General features: G+C 45.7%; 2 protein-coding genes across 2 annotated transcripts; one reads left to right on the top strand and one right to left on the bottom strand.

The window, feature by feature from the left end:
• Nucleotides 1–788: 788 nt before the first annotated feature.
• On the bottom strand, nt 789–13,720 carry ARFRP1 (ADP ribosylation factor related protein 1). Its single transcript, XM_063350094.1, has 8 exons — nt 13,607–13,720; nt 12,133–12,232; nt 11,659–11,746; nt 11,087–11,169; nt 10,548–10,629; nt 10,232–10,302; nt 3,299–3,399; nt 789–1,694 (listed from the first exon to the last, which is right to left on the bottom strand). Exons 2-8 carry the CDS (start codon nt 12,223–12,225, stop codon nt 1,607–1,609), a joined length of 606 nt encoding a protein of 201 aa, XP_063206164.1. The 5' UTR covers nt 12,226–12,232; nt 13,607–13,720; the 3' UTR covers nt 789–1,606.
• Nucleotides 13,721–13,886: 166 nt separating this feature from the next.
• Nucleotides 13,887–21,923, top strand: ZGPAT (zinc finger CCCH-type and G-patch domain containing). The gene is made up of 6 exons (XM_063350146.1): nt 13,887–14,950; nt 15,717–15,850; nt 16,629–16,787; nt 17,841–17,972; nt 18,807–19,224; nt 19,691–21,923. The coding sequence occupies exons 1-6, from the start codon at nt 14,316–14,318 to the stop codon at nt 19,827–19,829; spliced, it is 1,617 nt and encodes a 538-aa protein (XP_063206216.1). The 5' UTR covers nt 13,887–14,315; the 3' UTR covers nt 19,830–21,923.
• Nucleotides 21,924–22,041: the final 118 nt, after the last annotated feature.

Here is a 22,041-nt window from a genome sequence, read left to right as displayed (position 1 = left end):
AGTGATCTTCAAGGGATCCTCTACGTTCACGGGGCACGCAGGAAACCTGAGATAGGCCGCTAGGTCTAAGGGAGCCTAAGGAAATCTCTGGTGTCTGGGTTAGATCTACTGCAGTTTAGTTCCTCTGGGATGTGATGTTGACACCAGCACCATTCAAATTCAGACTCGAGCATGGTGTTATACCACCTGTTCTAACAACAGCAAGTAATTGCAAGGGATTTGGTATCTTATCTGACAGTTCGCTTAGCTTTCTTCTATCCTAGCGTTACTGAGAAGTACAATTTTACTTTCCAGCATGCAATTGTTTCCACTGACTCCATGAGCTTAATGACACAGTCCAGCTGCCCTCACACTTTGACCCGAATGTGAGGGAATGAATTATGTTCTCTCAAACAAAAAAATAAATATTGCAAATGAGTTGCATAACAGAAAATTTAGCAGAAGGTTCTTTGACAGATGCTAAATAACATATCTTTAAACAAAGAATGCTGTCTAACTTGCTCAAGTAGAGCTTGAATAATGGCCCCCTTAGCACAGGATGGTCACCAGTGCCAGGAGTAACTAAAACATGCAAAGAGCAACACCCACTGCCAAACCACTGTAAAAAGAGATATTCACGTAAAAAGAGACATTCGGAGAACTGTTAGTGATACATCAGCAGAATTCCTAGCTGGGTAGGCTACATAACAAGTGAGCACTTTGACAGCTGCCTTTCTGTTCTTTCTTGCATTTCAAAAAACTAGAGGGCTAAGTACCAGAATTTCCAAACAACAGTTGTTTCAGCAAGAGAAGTTCAAAGAAGTAGGAAGCTTTATTGCATACCGATTTCTCCCTGCCCAGAGGTTCAGCTTTCGGCCTAGAAAGATCACAGAGAGGGCCTCAATTCGTTCCAGTTACAGAAGATACCAATTATTCTTACAATTAAAGAGAATGCACAACAGAGAGACTGGCAGTCAGAGCAAGGTAGTGCTTCGGGATTCGTGTCCTATTAAGAATACCCATTTTAAACAGCGTGCCATTGTGCAGTTGCTGGCTTCCATATCTGCATTTACCACAGGTAAAAGTTACAAATCAACATGCCGACTGAAAATTGAGTTATAATCAACACTGTCTCTTCCCATTATACGAACAGCAGCATAGCAGGGCCAGTAACACCACCTATAGTAACCAGGGGGCCGGAGCAGCAAGGTAGCTTCTCAGTTAGAAGGGACGGCCATTCCCCAGGCTCTCCCTCCCCTTTCGTATTCACCTACACAGTTCCTTCAGGAGTTCCTTCATGTCACTGGCCTCTAGTCTGTTAGACTAACAAATCAAGAATCACAAAGTAATACAGTAGAAAATTAAGTGCTTTGCACCTGCAACAATGTGTAGATTGCCACTTGGTCTGTGCTCTCAGGCCAAGGACTTAATACTTAGTGTAAGAGATTCCCACCCCCCACCCAGCTGGAATCCTTTGCTCAAGTTTTTTAGACACAGAAAGAGAATGTTTGTCTCCAAACTTAGGAAAGAATCAGGTGTGATAGGAATCCAGTGGACCACCTTCTTTAAAGAGAACACAAAACTGTGTGGAAAAGGACTCTCCATTCCTTGGCTGACTTGGAGTTTCTTACGTGATGTCCTTCTTTCTCGGGGGCCGGTGAATATTCCTCACCACGCACTTCACCATCCATTCAATTCCCTCGTTCACTCCTTTGCTAAGGAAATAAGATAAGTAGACAAGATTAAAAAAAAAACAAAACAAAAACAAAAAACAAACACCACCACAACAAAAAACAATGACAACAAAACCCCAAGAACAAATACATGGCTCGTGTAGTCCCTAACTGAGCCCTCACAAGAGCAAGCGAAGGGTTCTTGCTCTTGAAGGGCGTCTCTGCAGTTATTTACTGGCATTATTATGTTAGTTTCTCATATACACAAACAATGGGGAACTGATTTCTTTTAACTCGGTATGTAAACTCCATCCTTTATTTTTCTTCTGTCTGTACAAGTCTACATTCAATTTAGTCATCAACTCTGTGGAAATTTTGGGATGAACAAGTATCAAACCACCTGACAGTCAGCTGGTTTGAGGTTATTTTGCTACAAGCCTCAGGCTACTTGTATCAGAGCTTCCAATCCCGGCTCCAACTTTCTGTAACCACCAAATAAGTCACCAACTCCCTGGGTCTGCACAGCTTCCCAACCAGCACTTCCACAATTTATTTTTTTTAATTTATTTTTTTTAGTGCAAACTCAAACTGAAATTTTGAAAGGAAATTCCACGCAGATCAAAACTAGAAGTGTTTGTACAAAACCCACAACAATTGAAAAGGTTGCATTTCATAAGACTGTTATCTAATGCTTCTCTTCCAGTCACTGCTTAACTGTTGTTCTTGTGGTCATTCAGCTGCTTCATGATGGCATTTGATTCTTAGGAATGCAGACAGCAGAGATTTTTCTCATGGTTTAAGAAGCTTTTCTTATCCTTTGCCATACCTTGTATAGTAACACAGCATTCTTGCTAGATTAAAAACAAGAAGAAATCTCAAAGCTCTGGATTCAGTACAGGCGGTAACTGAGACAGGAGTATTTGTAGCCATCTGGAACAGTACTTGGGGTTTATGCCAAATAGCACTTTTCACTCAAAGAACTGAAAGTGTAACCAAAGTATTGCAAGACTCAACGTGCAACAGCGATGCTAAGACATCAAGAATCTAGTGGGTCGATCAAGGTCATGGCATGCAGCTGTGGAGGCCTGAAGAAGAATCAGTCTCCCAAATTTTGGTCTGTTCTAGTCACTGTATCTTAAACCACAGGCATCTCCAGTGTAAGAACACCCTTGGAGATTGTTATATTATCTACATAACAAAGCTTATCTGCACGCCAAAAAATATGCAAGCAAGAGCATAATTACACCACCAGCAATGGAACACCACTCATTTCTCTGGCAGTGTCATAAACAGCTACATTTTCAACTGACTTCTTACATGAAAGCCAGGAGCTGCAGCAAGCCAACGACTGGAAAGATTACTGTGTACAGAGAAGGGATAATAAAGGACAAGAATCAACAGCTCCATATGCCTCCAAGTCCCATTGCTCTCACCAGTAGTACATTCCTATTGTGTTTCATAGGCAGGGTTTACAGATGAAGTTACTGACCTGGTAGAAGTCCAAGGTTCACAGACAAGTATCTGTCACTGCTGGGAAGGAAGCGCAGCTCCCTTTCACGGCTTATTAAATCCTATAGTACCGCTCTGCCCGTGTGACGCCCTGCAGCTGTTCAGTTAACCACACCGCCATCCGTTCCCATACTTACCCAGTAAGAGCAGAGCAGGCCTGTGTCAGGCAGTCTCTCTTCCCAATTTTGTTAATGCAGTCACTAAATGCCGTCTTGATGTCCGGTATCGACAGACAAGTCTGCAAGGGAAACCAAAGAAGAGCTTGCTCTCTACGCTACAAGAGATAGCGACCTTCTTCCAAAATGAATCCTACCACATCCAAAGTTCTGCTTCAGCCAGGGTGGCACAACGTTCTTAGGTTAAACCCCCTCACCCACTAACACAGCAAATTCACTTCTTTACATTCCAAAAAAAATGAATACATTCTTTTTTCACCAAAGAGAATGCTATTTTCAGAAGAATACACACACTGCCACACCTCCCTGATCCTCAAGGTGTACACTTCTAAGCAAATAGTAATGAAAATGAGCACAACCTGCACACCCTCAGGATACTCCTTCCAACCGGCTCCAAGCACCACCGTCTACCAGAACAGCACGAGAGCCTATCTATTTACACAGCCTTTTGAAACAGTGTCCCCGCCAGAAGCCATGTCAGTTCCTGTAGCTGACTCCACCAATGGCCTGGATCGTGTCCCCCTACACACACACTCTCACAAAATGGCTTAGATGTGATTTTTCCTAAGTTCTCAGCATGCTCCTGGACATTAAAGCCATGGCTGCCGTGGACTTGTTTGTTTGCATTTTGCGTGCAGGAGAAAATGCTGACGGCACCAAATGCAGCCCATTTTCTGATGCCTGGTATCACTTTGCTCTTAATCACCATCATGTTTTGCACTTCTGTGAGGTTGCTAGGAGATTGCTGGGAAATGGTTTTAAAATACACAAACGCATAAACCCACAATAAACCAGGAGATTACTCTCCTGACATAAATCAGTGTCACCACAAAAACTTTACTGAGTTACAAACACAACCAAAGCAAACCTGCCCTACCAAAGTCTAGACTTGGTTCTTCTTCCCTGAACACAGGAAACAGGTACAAGAAAAATCACCGACCTCTAAATCCTTTTCTCATCTCAGTGCTCACTTTTTCCTCAGAAGCCTTGGACAAGCCATTTAAGCACTTTAGCTGGCCACAAGCCCAGCTTCCTCTCTCTGCAGACATTTTGGATCTTCAGCGAGGCTCAAATACATGTTTTGGGCAAGCATTTACTCAAATGCCAAATCAGACCCTTGTGAGTCTTGAGGGTTAGTCCAAGTGGATCTACACTTTGAAAGAACTTGCAAACAGGAATTCAGTCTTCTACAAGTCTGGGCCTCACCTTAGCAGCAAGATGGAAATTAATGATACCACTTATCCATTTTGCAAAATACTGGTTCTGGAAAAATTAGCTATAGGAAGCTCCCGTAGGGATGACCACGTAACAAATAAGCAGGCTTCAGTGCTCAGCAATAAGAAGGGTTCTTAAGGAAATGGCTTGAGAGGAGTTTAATGACACCCAATTCACCCAGTGCCCTCGGATCCAGACTTGTGATTTTCCACTGCGAACGGCCTAGAATCCTTTAGTTGTGCAACTTTTGATGACTGTACTTTCTTATGACCTAAGTTGCGTTTCAAATTTGCAGTTTCAATCAATGAGCTGGAAATTGTATCCAGAAACGTCACATACTTAGAATCACAGAATGGTTTAGGTTGGAAGGGATGTTAAAGACCACCTAGTCCCACCCCCCTGCCCTGGGCGGGGACACCTCCCACCAGCCCAGGCTGCTCCAAGCCCCATCTAACCTGGCCTTGAACCCCTCCAGGGAAGGGGCAGCCACAGCTTCTCTGGGCAACCTGGGCCAGGGGCTCACCACCCTCACAGCAAAGAATTTCTTCCCTTATCCACCAAAGCTGTAACACCATAGCAGAAGGTGACCAAATTTGTCAGGCACAATTTGCCTTTAGTGAAGCCATGTTGGCTGTCACCAATCACCTCCTTATTTTCCATGTGCCTTAGCACTGTTTCCAGGAGGATCTGTTCCATGATCTTGCCAGGCACAGAGGTGAGACTAATCAGCCTGTAGTTCCCTGGGTCTTCCTTTTTAAAAATGGGGGGTTATGTTTCCCCTTTTCCAGTCGGCAGGAACTTCACCAGATTGCCATGACTTCTCAAATATGATGATGGACAGTAGCTAAGTAACTTCATCTGCCAGTTGCCTCAGGACCTGCAGATGCATCTCATCAGGTCCTGTGGACTTGTGCACCTTCAGGTTCTTTAGATGGTCTCAAACCTGGTCTTCCCCTACAGTGGCTGGTTCCTCTTCTCCCAGTCCCTACCTTTACCTTCTGCGACTTGGGCGGTGTGGCTAGAGCACTTGCTGGTGAAGACCAAGGCAAAAAAGTGATTGAGCACCTCAGCCTTCTCTGTATCCCAGGTGACCAGGTCTCTCACTTCCTTCCAGAAAGGGCCCACATTTTCCCTAGTCTTCCTTTTATCACTGACATACCTATAGAAGCTTTTCTCGTTGCCATAACACAGCAGAGAGGATAGCATCAAACTATCATTTCAGAGAAGCCTTGTTTTAGTGTACCAAGGGGAAGCCATGAACTGGAAATCTTGTCTTACAGCAGAGGATGAGGTGGATTTACCCATCATTTCAACTACGAGAATCTGAGCTTCTCGTGCTCGACAGAAACTGTCAGCTGCGGCTTCTAAGTTCCCCTCTTTTCCACCTCCCTACCTACATTGCAAAAACATTTGTTTACAGATGTGTTTTGTTTCTCAGCTGAAACCACATAAATCAAGAGAAAACTAGGGAAGCTGTGATCACATAAACAGTGTACAATTACAATAATAAAATCCACAGATGACCTTTTTACCATACATTTCAGAGGAAACTCACACAACGTGACAAATCATAATTCTATCTCAACTTCCCCAAAAGAATCGTCTTTTCATGAAGGCTCTTCAGGGCACAATCTAGCCTGCCTGCACAACCAAACTCCTTTTACGAAGGGTTCAGAACAGCAGCACCCAAATTAAGACTCAGGAATGGTACCCCGAGATGAATATGAAGCAGCAAAGCTCCAGTTGCTGGAGTCACCTGCAGAAAAACATGAGAGGCTGTTTTAGGGAAAAAAGGCTGGATTGTAGAGTCTTTATCCGTTTGCCAAATGCACTGCAGGAAAGACAACGCTGCCGCTTGGCCTCGTATCAGAATAAGTACAGACTCTTCAGCCATCTCAAGAGTAATCAACTAGCAGAATGGAACTAAACCAGAAACAACAGAAAGGTGGATAGCCTAAAGAAAACTATTTAATAAAAAGTGTAACCAACCTGACCTATGGTTTTGTTTTTTGTTTTTTTTTTTTTTACACAAGCTTATTTTAAATTAAAATTGAAGCTTTGTTTAAATTAAAACAAGCTTATTTAAATTAAAACTATTTTTACAGGGAGGCTGTGGTACTTCTTAAGTTGGAAATTAGAATGGCCATCACGCAGAAGGCCTACTTTCTAGCAACTGTGTAGAAAAGAGATAACACTATGAGTCTTCAAATATATGCTGCTACTCATCATGACTCTTCTCATTTTCCAAAGACACAAGGAGGCTTTCCAACATTCTGGAGATATTTCCAAAATTTATCTTAAGATTAGGATGGCAAAACTTCCTCCCAAAGACATCATACAACACCCGATTATTTTCGTATGCTATTTTTTCAGCTCAGTTTTTCCAGTATTTTTAACAGTGTTGCAAAATGAGCCATTCTGTCCTCAAGTTTTAACAGTTAATTGTACATCTCAGAAAAGAGATGTATTTGCTTTGATAAACCTTTAAACAGCTGCATTCACAACAAAATGACAAATATAAACTCTTATTTTGCAGTTTTTCTGCAGTTAACAGCAGGTAAGCAAAACTGCCTAATATTTTCAAAAGTGACATTCTGACTCGAAAGGCAGTCCACATGAATTATTACCTATTAGACATTTAATTCCCTTACAAATCAATAGTTCCTTTAAAAAACAAATCAAAAACTCCCTCCCATACACACATTTGACACAGTCTTTGAATTACAAAACGATCCAAAATGAACACAGAGAATTCTCCTGGTGCAAAAAAAAGAATTCATATACAGTATTGTTACTGTATTAGAATTGTCATTTTGCAGCCTACGACTGTATTTCATCTCCTGGTCCGGCCAAGCACCGCTCATGCTCAGCAGTGCTGAGTGGATGCAATTTACCCTGGGGTAGTGGGTAAACAGCCTATTAACAGGGGAATTCTTTTCTACAAGGAATCAGGGCCAAAAATTTCTTAAATTTTACATAATTTCAGGCACTGAGTCAGAACTTTTATTAGCTAATTGGGAGGAATGTAAGTGGTAAAAAAAAAAATAAATGTCAGACGTACTACTTCTGATATATTTCATCACAAGTCTTCTGCTGGCCTTTAAAGATGTAAGCATCACTAATTATCTTTTATCAGCAAATACCAACAAGGCTAAGAATCCACTTATCCTCCCAAAACATGATCCACATTAACGACAGAGGGATGCTGGTGGGAATTCCCCACTACAATTACATGTCTGAGGATCCAAAGCAGAAACACCTCTACCAACGATAATCCTGTAAAGTTCAATTTTCTTCCAGATGTCTTCAATGCTGCTAGTTCAGTGTAAGAGGAACAGGCCTTCCAGCTTTCTAAACCTTGCTTAAGGGAGCCTGAATAATTACTGAAAAATAAGGTATAGTCTCTTTAATGTTTTACTGATAGCATTGGTGTCTCTCTGCTCCATGTCCATATCCAAGATCATACTCTAGGAATAGACCTCTGAATATACAATTTAGGTATTTCTTAAAAATAGGTATACCTCCAGACGGTGCGGTTTTGCTAATCTCTTGTCACAGTTCTACAACTGCATAAGGCACTGAATCTGGGGGCTGGTCTTGGATCCTCCAGAAGGGGCAAGGAGTCATTCAGAGTTTTTATCTTGAGAGCCTGCGCCAAAAACCTCTTTCTACTCGTAAAAAGAAGTCCACTTTTTCAATCATTTTTCTTTAGTCTGGCTAGGATGCCAGAAGAGCTGGCTTCTGCAGTATGCCCATAACAAAATATGCATATACAGCCATAAGGAAAACTGGAACAGCTTTCCAGGTCACTGCATATAGTTTAATTACCAACAGCTAAAGGCAAGAGTGCAGACTGCTCCCTGCTGTACAGCTGTAGTGTTGCACGGAAATACGACAGTTAATATTCTTGTTTCCACGCAGAAATGACAGTCAATTTCCCCACATTCCAGGGCTCACAACAAAAATCAGGAGTTCTGTCTCTTAATCTCATGCTGTCTTTAAAGTGGAACTACATTTCTTTTATTTCTATGACTAGATAACCTTATCATCATCCGTCGTGAGGTGTAACCAAATCCTCCTTCAAAGCCAAAGTGACCTCTATGTAAGTCTCAAGTATTTCTCACGAGTACACGCGCTGAGATTGGTGTAAAGTCCAGGGGAGGAAGCTGGGAAGTATTAGCATACTTTGAAAGAGATACTGATCACAGCTGCCAGGGCTGGTACTCCAAATTCTACTGGAAGTCTCTGGCTCCATCTAGAGATTAATCACTCGAACTGCAGCACTGCAATTCCAGGAACAATGCGTTGGAAAGGAGGAAAACATGGAAAATACCACAACCACTTTAGGCACTCCCTTCCTTTTTTCCCATGCCGCAGAGATGAAGACTGCCCTGGATGCATCACCTAAACAAGTCACATTGTAGCGTCCATGAACTTGTCGAATATAAAACAAGAGGTCTGCAGTTCTGGATATCATACAATGGTTAGAGTTGGAAGGGACCTCAAAGCTCATCTAGTCCCACTCCCCTGCCCTGGGCAGGGACACCTCCCACCAGACCAGATTGCTCCAAGCCCCGTCCAGCCTGGCCTTGAACCCCTCCAGGGATGGGGCAGCCACAGCTTCTCTGGGCAACCGGGGCCAGGGGCTCACCACCCTCACGGCAAAGAATTTCTCCCTTATATCTCATCTCAATCTCCCCTCTTCCAGCTTAAAGCCATTACCCCTCATCCTATGGCTCCCCTCCCTGATCCAGAGTCCCTCCCCAGCTTTCCTGGAGCCCCTTTAGGGACTGGAAGGGGCTCTAAGGTCTCCCCGGAGCCTTCTCTTCTCCAGGCTGAACCCCCCCAACTCCCTCAGCCTGTCCTCCCGGCAGAGGGGCTCCAGCCCTCCCAGCATCTCTGTGGCCTCCTCTGGCCCCGCTCCAACAGCTCCGTGTCTCTCCTGTGCTGAGGCCCCAGAGCTGGAGGCGGCACTACAGGGGGGTCTCCCCAGAGCGGAGCAGAGGGGCAGAATCCCCTCCCCTCACCTTGCTGCCCACGCTGCTGGGGATGCAGCCCAGGGTGCAGTTGGCTTTCTGGGCTGCCAGTGCACGTTGCTGGCTCATGTTGAGCTCCTCATCAACCAACACCCCCAAGTCCTTCTCATGCTAGAAATATTTTAAATTATACCATCAAGAAAAAGCATTCCTTGCTATTCAGTGTTGTCATTGGTGGAATGCTCTAGGACAAACAGAGTGTTTCACTGAACAGATCTTATCTGCTTATGGGAAAAGGAATATATTGCTCCACATATATTTGTCGTGCTGTTCCCAGGTTATAGTAAAGCAACATAAACAAAGTGCACTAAACATTATTTGGCTGAATAAACAGGAAAAAACCGCATCAAGATACCAAGTCACGATACAAGAAAGACCCGCCATAGCCATGTAGTCTGTTGTTTACAGAAAAGGCTCAAAACAGCTGAGATTGACATGGCTGTAACGAGCTTGCTTATGCCACTGGAAAAGGCTTGGAGGAGAAAGCAAAATAAGTAAAACTAAATTCAAAGCAATTATTTCCAGCAGCGGGAAAGTGCCATAGGAGCAGTCGAGGAATGCAAAATAAACTTAACACGAATGCAGAGCTCACCTTTCCAAGGGTAATTTGCTCACTTAAGAAGTAAAGCTGCAATAATCTTACCTCTACATCCTGCTTGTTAGCTAACACCAGAATGGGAACTCCTTCCAGAGCTTCGCTGGTAATCATCTTCTCTATAAAGCACAGAAACAAAACCAGAGGTTTAGCTAGTTCTAGAACATAAAGCTGTGTAAATGCCTGACAAACTACACACAGGGATGAAGCAAGAGGCTCCTTCTTGGATTATAGTTTAATTTGATCCAACCCTTCAGGCCACACAGCTTACTTCCAGAGCACAGGAACAGACGTGATAGTAATGAGAGAACTGTGCCACAATACGTCATGAAATCACAGTACAGGTAAAACACAATGTACTCACCAAAAGCTCGTTTAGATTCTGAGAGCCTCTCTTCATCAGTGGAGTCAATAACATAGATCACTCCATGAGATTCAGCATAATACTGAAAGGATAACACAGACATTAGTGTATCCATCCGCTAGGACCATTTGTTTCTCTTCCTGATTTTTTTTAATTTGGTAAAATTTTAATACACGTGGAAGAGATCTACCAGTTAGAGCCAGCTGTTTCTGTAGTATGTCTGGAGAGAAGAATGCCAGCACACAAAAGGCACTGCCTGCTGTGTTTGCAAGCCTACTGAATACAGCAGGTGAAAAAGCCTATCCGTCCCCAAAAAAGTTCACCTCTATCCACACAACCCTCAGTTACGGGTTGGCGATTGCTGTCTCAATGCTTTATATTTGCATTATTGCATAATCTTCGCTAATCTTGCACAGACATAGTTGAGTCTCTGGAAAAATGTTGATGCTAAATACTAGGGTTACCAATAAGCCTATATAATTATTAAATGTTCATACTGCTTCAGCTCTAAGCGAGACAAAAAAAAATATATCTCCAACCTTGTCCCAAAGAGACTGTAGTTCCTCCTGTCCTCCAAGATCCCAGAACATTAGCCGAGTTTTGCCAACATCAATAGTACCAACTAGAGGAAAAGAAGAAAAAAACAACCCAATGAAAACTAAAGGTGTTCTCTAAAGCACCAACACCTGCACCCCCACCAAGAAATCTGGGGTAGAACAGTCTTCTAGAGGAAGAAATCACATACGGTGGCTACTTTCAACAACAGAACCACCCCTTCGCAAAGAGTGACAACTAATATAAGACAAAGTCGTATCAGCGCAAATAATATCAGAATCAGGCCAGCAAATGAATTCCAGTGAAATTTAGCTTAACCTCTAAGCGCAGTACTGAAATGGGATACTTGGGTTTTTTTAAGACTTCGGGTTTTTTTTCCCTTATAAGCTAAGCAAGGCTATTTTATTCTCTTACAAAAAGACAAGGGGAGCTGGGAGATAAGATCACCACTTCCAAAAACTATTTTGCCCTTGTTGATTCTTAAACATTTCAAACAAGAACCAGCTGTTGTCTAATGCGCAGGTAAGCTGAGAAAATTCCAAATAGATTTACTTACTGTTTAAGCCTACAGTGGTTGTGATTTTGGACAAACTCATCCCTTTGTAGTTCTTGTTAAATCGAGTTTTAGTTTGTTCAAGGAAGGTCTGAAAAGGAACAAGAAAAAGTATTTACTCTCAAATATTTTACTAGCTAGGGTAATCCTAACCCAAACCTGCCTTTTCAGTTCTGCAGAATCCTGCTCCAACAGATACTGCCCTGCCTAACCTTGGAACAAACCACTCTTCTTGTTCCCTATTTTAGCAAGGAAAGAAGGGATCACAGGTGATTACGGGATTACCAAAGCCTCAGCTACATCCCTGAAAGCTTATACTAAATTTAAGTAAGAGGAAAAAGTTGCTTCTTTGGTGTGACATCACTAAAATAACTCACAACACAGATGAAGAAAGATTGACCTGTTGGAAGTTTTATCTTTTGAGGATGTTTAGAATTGCGTGTGCCCTCCACGCAATTGGTAATCAACAGCACTTACGGTTTTACCAGCATTGTCCAAACCAAGGATCAAGATGCAGTACTCATCCCTCTGGAACATGTATTTATAGAGTCCAGACAGCAGAGTATACATCCTGCTCCTGCAACAAGTACCAGGAAATCATTAACAAACAGGTCGTTTCCGAAAGTCTCACATTTCACAACGCAAGCTTCTCCCAAGACCAGATAAATAAGTGACGTTATTCTTTTATCAGTAACTCTCATATTTAGGCAATCCCAGGAGAAATCACAGATCCAAGAGAGATCACACAAATAGCTCAAAATCAAATTTTCAAACACATACAAGTGAGAGATTATCTTTCAAAGAGCTTAACCTCTGTTACTGCACGTAGTGCCCAGCATCTACTGCAAGCTCAACCCTCAATTGAAAACTATCCTGTCTGCTTTGGGGCTTAAAGGAGAGCTAAAGAAGACCTCGAATGCGTTTTACAGTACATATAAGACCCACATAAAATGAAACCAACTTCATATAAATACATAGAATAGGTATTTTGAGCAATAATATACAGGCCAGTCCCTCCCTCCTTCCTCCTGATCCTGTATTACAGGATCTTTAATGGTTAAACTGAGTGCAGCGTATCTTAAAGGCACATGAAACCCCCTACTTATCTTAATTTAAGCCTTCTCCAGCAACATTCTTCTGTTATGGTATCCACCATACAAGTATTTTGTCATCTTACAATGCCAGGAAGACAAGACAGGTAACTTAACGAACCAAAAGCACAAGACTAAGAATCAGACAAAGCAACACCAACACCTGCAGAAGCCCACACGTGTTTCGTTGTTGGATTTCCACAAACAAGGCAAAGATTTACTCAAGAGCAGGAAACATTGGTACCAAATGCTACAGCTGACTCAAACAACATTGCAACAACTCTTCTGTTTAAATACAGGCAAAGTGAACTCAAGGCAAAGACTCTGAGAAGCAACAGTCTCTGAGCAAGTGCGCAAATAAATAATCACTTTGAAGCCAAACAACAGTGCTGAAAGGAATAAAAGGAAGTGTTTCGGAGTAGAGGTAAAGGGTTTCTCAGGCGGGGCACAGCCAGGCTGAGGACAGGGCACCGCAGGGCTTTACCCGCCCAGCGAGAGGGGACCCTTCACCCCGGGCCGGGCCGGGCAAGCGGCGCAGGCTCAGGCCGTCCCCGGGAAGGCCTGGAGGCCGCAGGCTGGGGACAAACACCCCCGTCCCGCTCCCCTTTCGGGCCGGCAGGCGATCCCAGACGTGCCCAACCACAGGCCCGCTCCCCCAGGAGACCCCCCTCAACCCCCGCCTGACAGGGCAGAGGAGAGAAAACCGACCCTCCCCAACATTCCCCCCCCGCAGCCCGGGGCCGGGTCCCAGCGGCGCCTCACAGGCCCACCCCGAGCCCGCCCATGTCCTGCAGCCCCCCCCGCCGCGGCGCCGGACGCCCCCCGAGCGGTGGGTAGAGCCAAAGCCCACGGCCCCTCACCGGGTACCGGAGACCCCTCCCGTCACGCAGGGCCTGAACGCCGCCCGTCGGCACCGACCGCTGTCGCCGTCCCTCGCGCGGCGCTCTGGGAAATGTAGTTCCGGCGCCGCTGCGGGGGCGGTGCCGGCAGGGTCAGGCGGACTGCAACTCCCAGAATGCTCCGCGAAGAAGAGCATGCGCAGTAGAGGGGGCGGTTCGCTGCTGAAGTGGCGTAATGCGTTGGCTCGAGAAGCCGGAAGTGAGGGTGCAGGGGGACCGGAAGTTGGCGGGGTGTCATGGCGGCGGCACAGTAGGGGAAGGGGGAGCCGAGGGGCCAGCGGGGCGGCCGAAGCGGGGTCAGACCGGGTGGAGATCGGGGGGTTGCTACCGCCACCCCCGTGGCGGAGGGGTCGCGCTGCGAGAGCCCGGGCTGCGGGGGAGCGGTGCCGTGCGTGGGCCCGGTGGGCTCCAGCGGGCGCCGTGGCGGGGGAGGGCAGGGCAGGGGCTGGCCCGGCCTCTCCCCGGACCTTCTCATCGCCTTTCGCCGCCTGGTCGCTGCAGGAGCATCTCCTGGTTACTTCCGAGGGGAGAGGCCGGACGGCGGGGTAGATGGTAGCTTCTGCAGAGAAGGTCTTGTTATCCAAAAAGTTGCTCGTCTTAAGTAAACTGTTTGCATATGTTCTGAGTTCCCGGAGAGGACACAGTTAAACACACCTTTATTTTGCTGATAATGGATGAAGAGAGTCTGGAAGCAGCCATTCAGACCTACAATGCCCAGCTGCAGCAAGTGGAGCTGGCTTTAGGGGCAGGCCTGGACCCATCGCAGCAGTCGGACTTGATTCAGTTGCAGGAGGATTTAAAGCAGCTGATAGAACTCACCGAATCCAGCCTGGTGTCTGTTAAAAAGAGCAAGCTTCTGGCTACTTTAGATACAAATGCTGCTTCCTCCTCCTCCCCAGTCAGTCTCCTGGAACAGGACACCAACCCGGACAGCTCTGCCCAAGATGAGGAGTACGCTGCTTTTAAGGAAGCCATTGCTGAGCTTGGAACCGAGGAGGAGCCTTCAGCTAATAAGATAGCATCAAAGGCAGATGAAGAAACTGCTGACAAAAATGACTCAAAGTACAGTGAAGAGGAGGAGGAGTCTGACAGAGAGGAGGAGGAATTGAGTGGGATGAAGGTTAAAGCCCCCTACTACAGTTCTTGGGGGACCCTGGAGTACCACAATGCCATGATTGTGGGGACAGAGGACTTAGAAGACGGCAGCGCAGGAGTTAGAGTGCTGTATCTCTATCCAACTCACAAGTCTCTGAAGCCATGCCCGTTCTTCTTGGATGACAAATGCAGATTTAAAGAAAACTGTCGGTAAAAAAGAAAAAGGGGTGGGAGGGAGCTTATGTCCTTCCTGTAGCTGAAGGCCTTGTCCTTCAGAGGGTTAAACCTCCTCTGAAAGTACCATGTTTGGCTTTTATACCCAATGAAATGTTGCCTTTTTGTTTATGTTTTTAAAATGTGTTATGGTAAGCAGTGGCATCAGTTTGGATGTTTTCTTTAGCTAATGCAGAGATGAAATGGAAAATCCCGTGGGAAAGTTGCAGAGGTTTTACATAATCAGTTGAGTGTCTAACTTAATAACCGATTAAGTATTTTAAAATAAAACGCCAAAGCTGTCTGTTGACAGTACATACGTTCCAGTTGCGTGGAGAGGTTGTAGAGTCTCCATCTTTGGAGATCTTCAGAACTGAACTAGATAAGGCCTTGAGCAACCTGCTCAGTCTTTGAAGTTGGTTGTGCTTTGAGCAGGAGGTTGGACTGGAGACCTGCGTGTCTCTGTGATCCTGTTTATCTCAAAGGACCTGTGAACTTTTTTACTGGATGTGTCACAAGCAAGGAAAGCTTAACTCTCTGGGGTGGGATGCATTCTTTGTTATGTGGCCTAAATAACATGTTTAAGATGAAAAATGAATAACTTGTGTAATTGAAGTAATGCAGGATAAAACTTCCGCGATTACTGGTGAAGATTTATCACCAGTGACAACTTGTTTGCATTTCCTTTAAGGAGAGAAGGAATTCTTATTTAAAGCCTGCTCAAATGAGGTAGAGGTAATTCCTCTTCTGCCTTCCCTGGCAGGTTTTCGCATGGGCAGGTGGTCTCTGTGGAAGAGCTTCAGCCGTTTCAGGAGCCCAATCTGAGCGCGCTGGAGGTGGGCTCAGCCTGCCTGGCGAAACACAGCGATGGGATATGGTACACTGCAAAAATAACTGGTGAGTCCTGTGTGAGTGTGCTTTGCCAGGATTCTGTGTGGAAAATGAAGGTTCGTGCTTAAGTGAATATAAAACTTTACTATTTTGGTTAACGATAGAAAAACTTTAACTATGCTGCGTAGCTGCATCCCTAAACTGAAAATCCTGACATAGCTGAGAAAACGGTCTGAATTTTGTCAGGCTTGGGAAGGGAGTAGGTTAGGAAACAGGAGAGTGTTAGACAAAAGGGAGACATACAGAGCAGGAATGTGGAAAGGAAATGACTACATGGTCGTTAACTTCACTGAAGGGGAAGAGGCAGGTATTGCAGGAATTTGCATGCGTATTAGGTTAGAATTGCAATAATCTGCTCTTGTTTAAACAAAAGCCAGGGGAGCTGGCCCTGCCCACCGGCTCTTGATACGAGCTCCCCCATGTCCTGGGAAGGGTGAGGGTTTATTCTCTCTTTCTGTCTTTCTTTGACTATTATTAGGTCAGCGGGGAGCAAGTCTAACTTCTCTTTAATTCCATTTCTCAGCAGCCCATCTTTCTTCATTTTTAGAAATAAACCTTTACGTATCAACACAGGCATTGTGGAAATAAATGTGCATTGCAGTGGGTGCTTCTCCCTCCCAGACAGAAGTCTAAAGCACAAAAACCCCCAGAATTTTTTAAAACACATGTTCTGTGGGCCTTCCCCCTCCACCATGTTGCTCCGCTGTAGGTAGCTGTGTTTTAGAAAGCCAGTTGTGTATTGGAGACTTCCTTGAACTCTTGTTCCTTGCTTTTCCTTATGCAGACATTGACAGTGGTTACTACACTGTGAAGTTTGATTCCCTGCTACTCAAGGAAGCTGTTGTGGAAGGAGATAGTGTCATTCCCCCGCTGCGAAGTGAAGATGGTGCCGAATCTGCCGAGTCTGATGAAGACAGTGTTGATGATTCTGGTTATGCTAAAGGTAAGAGAGTGGGGATGGTGTGAGCGAAAGCAACCTGTGGTCTAGGTCAGCCTTTCTCTAGGACCTGTGGAATTACTTTCCTGGAGCTTTCATTATAAGTGTCTCACCTCTGATGAAAGAGTAGCTAATCTCTTTATATGTTGCTGAAAAATAGAGAACAGTAATTAGCTATTATGTTACAATTGCAAACTAAACTCTTTGTTTAATGCAAATTACTGGGCTAATGAAGGTTGGAGGTTTCCATGGGAACTTGTAACACATGCAAGAAGAGGGTGTGATGTTTTAGAGCCGAGTTCCAGGCTCTGAGTCTGTTTCTTATGTAGCTAGCTGAGTTGAGCTAATAAGTAAATGAGGAGACTTCCTCATCTCTGGGAGCTCCGTGTAGCTCCATGACCCAAGAGTATGAGACCCCAGTTATTGTGAGTGTTTGGTCGTCGATGAGGTCGCAGGAACAGCCATGCCCTCTTTTTCTATTGAAAGCTGACACAGAGAGAGGCCAAGTGACTTCTTTGAGGTTACGCAGACAGCACCGTCCCTGTGCTAGTGCCACAGTTACGTCACAGGGACAAAGTTGTGTCCTAGAGCTCCTTACATTTAGCCTAATAGAGATTATTGGATCCTAATAACACAAAATTAGCATTGTGGCCTAGAGGAGCCTCATACCAGAGACATGAGCTGGAGGCACAGAATAAGTATTAACATGCCACTGTGCCAAATTTTACTCTGGTATATGTCAGTCTGTATCTCCATCCTAGAAGGAAGGAAAGGAAGCATAAAAACTTCTGGATGATTCTGCCGGGAACTATGAGATGGTATGTGTGTTAAATCAAGTGAGATCTCTCATTTAAGTGACTCGCTGTGCAGTGGTCGTAAAAGGTGACAGCTCAACAGGAGCTAAGCAAGGCTGGATGAGCATCTGAATAATTCTAGAGTGGCAGAACTATATTGCTCTGCTTCCTGAGGGGTTTTCATGCTGTGGGGGTGCCCCAGATGAAGGTTTTGCGTAGCAGCTTTGTTTTTGTGTTTCACCAATTTTTCTTTTCTGTGCCACAGTGATAGATTCAGGAGTTCCAGAGAATGGGGAATGGGCTCCTGCGTGCAGTTCCTCTTTCGGTGGCTGGGAAGCCCATACTCGTGGTATCGGCTCCAAACTGCTTGTTCAGATGGGATACGAGTTTGGAAAAGGTAAGAGGGCAAGGTGGTCCTGGTGGTGTGAGCGCCTGACTGCCTCGTCATCTCAGTCTGGTGATGGATCCTAAAGCTAGTTAAGAAAAACAAGATTTTTGATGAAGCTAAAACTTTCCTTTGCAGAAGGGCCTGTTAGATAAGGCTCAAGCTATGTGATGAATCACACCTGTGTGGAAGTGTTAAAAGGAAAGAAGGAATAGCTATCTAATCGAAGTACAGGCATATGTGCGCACCAGCCCCTGTATGGTAATAGCTAAAATTGGAGGCATTTGGAACCATGGTCAAGTTCATGATTAAAGCCGTGAGAACTATTGTGTGAGATGTTCAAAGGCTTTAGGTAGAAGGGAACTGATCTGTGAAGCTTCTGATGTCTGTGTTAAAGTATCTCCTGGCTCTAGACGCAGACTTCAAAGCCTGCTGAACTAGCTTCTCACTACACAAATTGTATTGAGCCTTGGGGGCTTTACGAGGCCAGTCTGCTGCCTGCATTTGTCTCTGGTTCCCCCAGAGGAACCAAACCAGTTCTAAGAAGAACCTGGCTTGAGAAGCTGAGAATGTGAGGCTGAACCTAGTTTCACAGAAACCGGCCTGACGGATGGCCTGGGGCTTTATATCACATATCTCCTGCTGTAGAAGGCTGCTGTCGTAGCATCTGCATCCGCCGTGCTGTGGCCTTTGCTGCTCCCCTTGACTTGGGTGGTAGTTACAGCTTTTTGTACCTCCAAAAGCCTGTTGTTCTAAGCTTGTGACTGTCAGTGTGAGCTTGTGGTGGGAGGTGACTCGGAGAGGGGATGTCCTTGCTTGCAGTAATCACTTGGTGTCTCTCCTCAGGGTTAGGGAAGAATTCTGAGGGCCGAGTGGAGCCGGTGCAGGCTGTGGTACTTCCTAAAGGGAAGTCCCTCGACCAGTGTGCTGAGGTGCTTCAGAAGAAGAAACAGGGGAAGCTGGACCCAAGCAAATCGAGGAAATGCCGAGCAAAGGGAAACAGCTCTGGACGGTTTCCTGCAGGCGGCCGTAAGCCTCCTCGCAATGTGTTCGACTTTTTGAACGAGAAACTGCGAGGGAAGAGCACTGGGGAGAAGGCTGGAGGGATGGCCATGCCAGAGAGGAACAGCAAAGAGATCTACCATGCTAGCAAGAGCACCAAGAAAGCCCTGAGTGTCCGCCTCTTCCAGACTATGGAGAAGATTGAACAAACGCAGAAGGATATCGTAGGAATCCAGCAGGCCCTGGCACGCAACATTGGACGGTAAGAAAACATTCTCTTTGGGAGTGCAGGAGGAACTGAGAATTCTTGGTGCTTCTAGGAAGGGGGAGACTTGAAATGAGGTACAGGAGAAGTAAGTAAAATATATCCAGATGAGACCTAAGGGGAAGTGGAGGAGAGAAACTTTAGTGTGTGCTTCAGACCAGCTTGGACACTGGCAGATGTGTCTGGGGTCCTTTGGCTGGAATTTGGGCTGTGGCACTCTGAGGAGCTCTGTGAGGAAAGGTACTGACGTCCTTTCCTTCTCCTCCCCGTCTCTGCAGCTTTGCTGTTGAGCATCACAGGAAGACGTTTTCTAACCCAAATTGTGCTGAGCATCAGGTTCTTTCTGGTTTTTAGCAGGTCACTTGCGCTAATCCCCCGGGAAAGGGGAAACCCTCCTGGGATGGTGACAAGCCTTTGATCTTACCGTGCAGGATGACATTGCCGTAATGCCTTTTGCTTTCAGGCACAGCGTTGCTACAGCTCAGCTGGAGGAGAAGCTGGCTAATGCGCACAAACAGCTGGGGCAGCTGCAGGCCCAGGAAGCCAGTCTGCAGCGGGAGCAGAAGAAAGCAGACACGCATAAGAAGATGACTGAGTTCTAGTCTCTGCGGAAGGCGTTTGACTGCAGTGATTGTCCTTCTAGGCAGCCCCAGTGCTTGTGGCCTCTGAGCCTGGGGGAGCCATCCTGCTCCTCTGGGCCTCAGGCTGCCCAGCCTGAAAACTGGGCTGAAAAGCAGCAGTTTCTACAACCAGATGCTTCTGAGCTCTGCTGGGAGGGGGAGGAGTACACATCCGTTCAGCCCTGAGAGCATTCAGTAAGCCCGAGCCTTCTATGAGGACTAAACTACAAGAAATACGATTCTCTGCTCTCTTGCACACTTCTTTGCTCCGTTATCACTGCGGTAGCACCTCCATCCAGAGTCTGTAGCTACTCGGGTGATAACGTTGCTGGCTGCGAACCAGCTGAGGAGGGGCTCTGAACGCCCCACATCCTGCCATCAACTGTGGCTTGTGTTTGCAGCCAACTGACGAACGCAAGTGGAGGCAGGGTCCCGAGCGCATTCTGGCAAAGCAGAAAAGGCTTGTGCTGGGTGAAAAAAACAACAAAGGCAAATTGCTTCGGCTGCTCTCTACCTTCTCTTTTTTGCTCTGGGTTTTATTTGAGAATTCATCTTTTTGGGGAACAGTTCCCTGTAGCCCTAGTAAAATGAATAAACAGAAAACTGACAGCTTGGAGGTGGGTACTAGTGGCCTCCAGCATCAGATTTCATCAGTTTGACTGTAAGAGTATCCCTAGGACATGCTGTAGCCTAACTCATTGACTTGGCATGGGAAGCTGCGTGGTTCCACAAGTAGAGCGCCAAAGCTGGGGGAATGAGATAGCGGAGTAACGAATTCTCAAACCTCCTAGCTAGGAGCGACTCCACAGGGAACCTTGTGAGTTTTTGTCATCATTACGTGAGTTTTTCTGTCCTAGGTGGCTCACCGAACACAGATCCTTTTATTAAAAAACCTCAAGACCCAGATCCAGGTCAGACTGGGCCCTGAATGAGCACAAAGATGAGGAGGGCTGGATGTGCTCAGTGTGCAGCCCGGTCTGCGCGCGAGCTTCAGGCTGTGCTGGAAGCAGGCCAGGCAAGCGAAGTGCCCTTCCCCGCAGTGTGGACAGTCTTTGGTCAGGAAGGATGTCTTCTCCCCTAGATCAGGTTCTGTGTTGGTGGCAGCCAGTCCTTGTTTCTGGTGGGACTTGTGCATTATCATTGCTTTTTTTAAAAAAAAAAAAACAAAAACCAAACTTGTTTCCAATGTCATGCATGGAACACAAAATGTGTCCATGCAATGGACACATTTTTTTCTTAATTTAAGAAATCGGTTTCCTTTTATTCTGTGAGTCACTTTTCTAATGAAAAGTTTTGCTCCTTTAGTACCACCTTTTTTATCTGTTATTAAGCAAACTTATAAAGCTGTCGGCCTGGGCAGGGCTGCACCTACTTACGGGGTCAGGCTGCCAAACTAACCAGAAAATCTCAGGCTGAAGGAGATACGATCAGAGTTGTTCAAGTCATGTGGGATTTAGCGTTGTTGCAGACACACCTCAGAAAACACAGAGCAACAGCAAAAGTAAACAAGATGAACGTCTTCAGGAAACCCTTTTGGAGCGACTGTCCTGGAAAGCGCTTGGGTCCTGCTGTGATGAGCACCGTGTAGATGCGGAAGGTGGCGTGGGCTGCCGTGAGCACTTCAGCATTCATCGGTTTCTAACTAAATTGGCCGTGCTGTCTTCATTGTTCTGAATTTTGTTCTCCATGCGCTGGGCTTAACTCAAGGGTTTGACAATGGCTGCTCAGTGCCCTTCCCTCACAAATGACTATTTGTTTCCCACACTCAAGTGTTGAGTGGTGACAAGGATTAATGTGCCCAGCTTAGCATGGGTGCTCGCTGAATTGGCCCGTGGCTGGTGAGCCGAGCTGGGCAGAGAAATTTCTGGGGTTTGTTTTGTACTCTGACTCTACTTAACATCATCTTCTCTTTAAGAATTGGATGCATTAGCCCTGTGTCTCAGCTAAGTCGTATTTTGACCCTTCCTTGGGATTTCCACAGCCTTACTTGTCAGACTCCTATTCAAATGGCTGCTGCTTCCCACCCAAGACAGTTCACGTCCCTGGTGAATAAAGCTGGTTTTTATTTTTTCCCTCGGTCCTTGTAAGGCGTTGTTCATTTGCAAGGTAATGCTGATCTGTGGCGACCCGTTCTTTCCTTATGCTCCCCTGCGGGGAGAGAGCTGGCACTAAAACCAGCCGGGTGGGGAGCGGA

This window comes from Chroicocephalus ridibundus, chromosome 12 (genome assembly GCF_963924245.1).
Source record: "Chroicocephalus ridibundus chromosome 12, bChrRid1.1, whole genome shotgun sequence".
NCBI classification, from domain to species: Eukaryota; Metazoa; Chordata; class Aves; order Charadriiformes; family Laridae; genus Chroicocephalus; species Chroicocephalus ridibundus.
This window is presented reverse-complemented; position numbering and strand designations above follow the sequence as displayed.

What these genes read in the sequence shown, in the direction of transcription:
- ZGPAT (XM_063350146.1), top strand. Translation starts at nt 14,316, where the DNA reads ATGGATGAAGAGAGTCTGGAAGCAGCCATTCAGACCTACAATGCCCAG. An exon ending in GTACACTGCAAAAATAACTG is followed by an intron (nt 15,851 to 16,628) that starts GTGAGTCCTGTG and finishes TTCCTTATGCAG; the next exon opens with ACATTGACAGTGGTTACTAC. An exon ending in GGGATACGAGTTTGGAAAAG is followed by an intron (nt 17,973 to 18,806) that starts GTAAGAGGGCAA and finishes GTCTCTCCTCAG; the next exon opens with GGTTAGGGAAGAATTCTGAG.
- ARFRP1 (XM_063350094.1), bottom strand. Translation starts at nt 12,225, where the DNA reads ATGTATACTCTGCTGTCTGGACTCTATAAATACATGTTCCAGAGGGAT. An exon ending in AGAATCTAAACGAGCTTTTG is followed by an intron (nt 10,303 to 10,547) that starts GTGAGTACATTG and finishes TGTGCTTTATAG; the next exon opens with AGAAGATGATTACCAGCGAA. An exon ending in GCCTGCTCTGCTCTTACTGG is followed by an intron (nt 1,695 to 3,298) that starts GTAAGTATGGGA and finishes TTATTTCCTTAG; the next exon opens with CAAAGGAGTGAACGAGGGAA.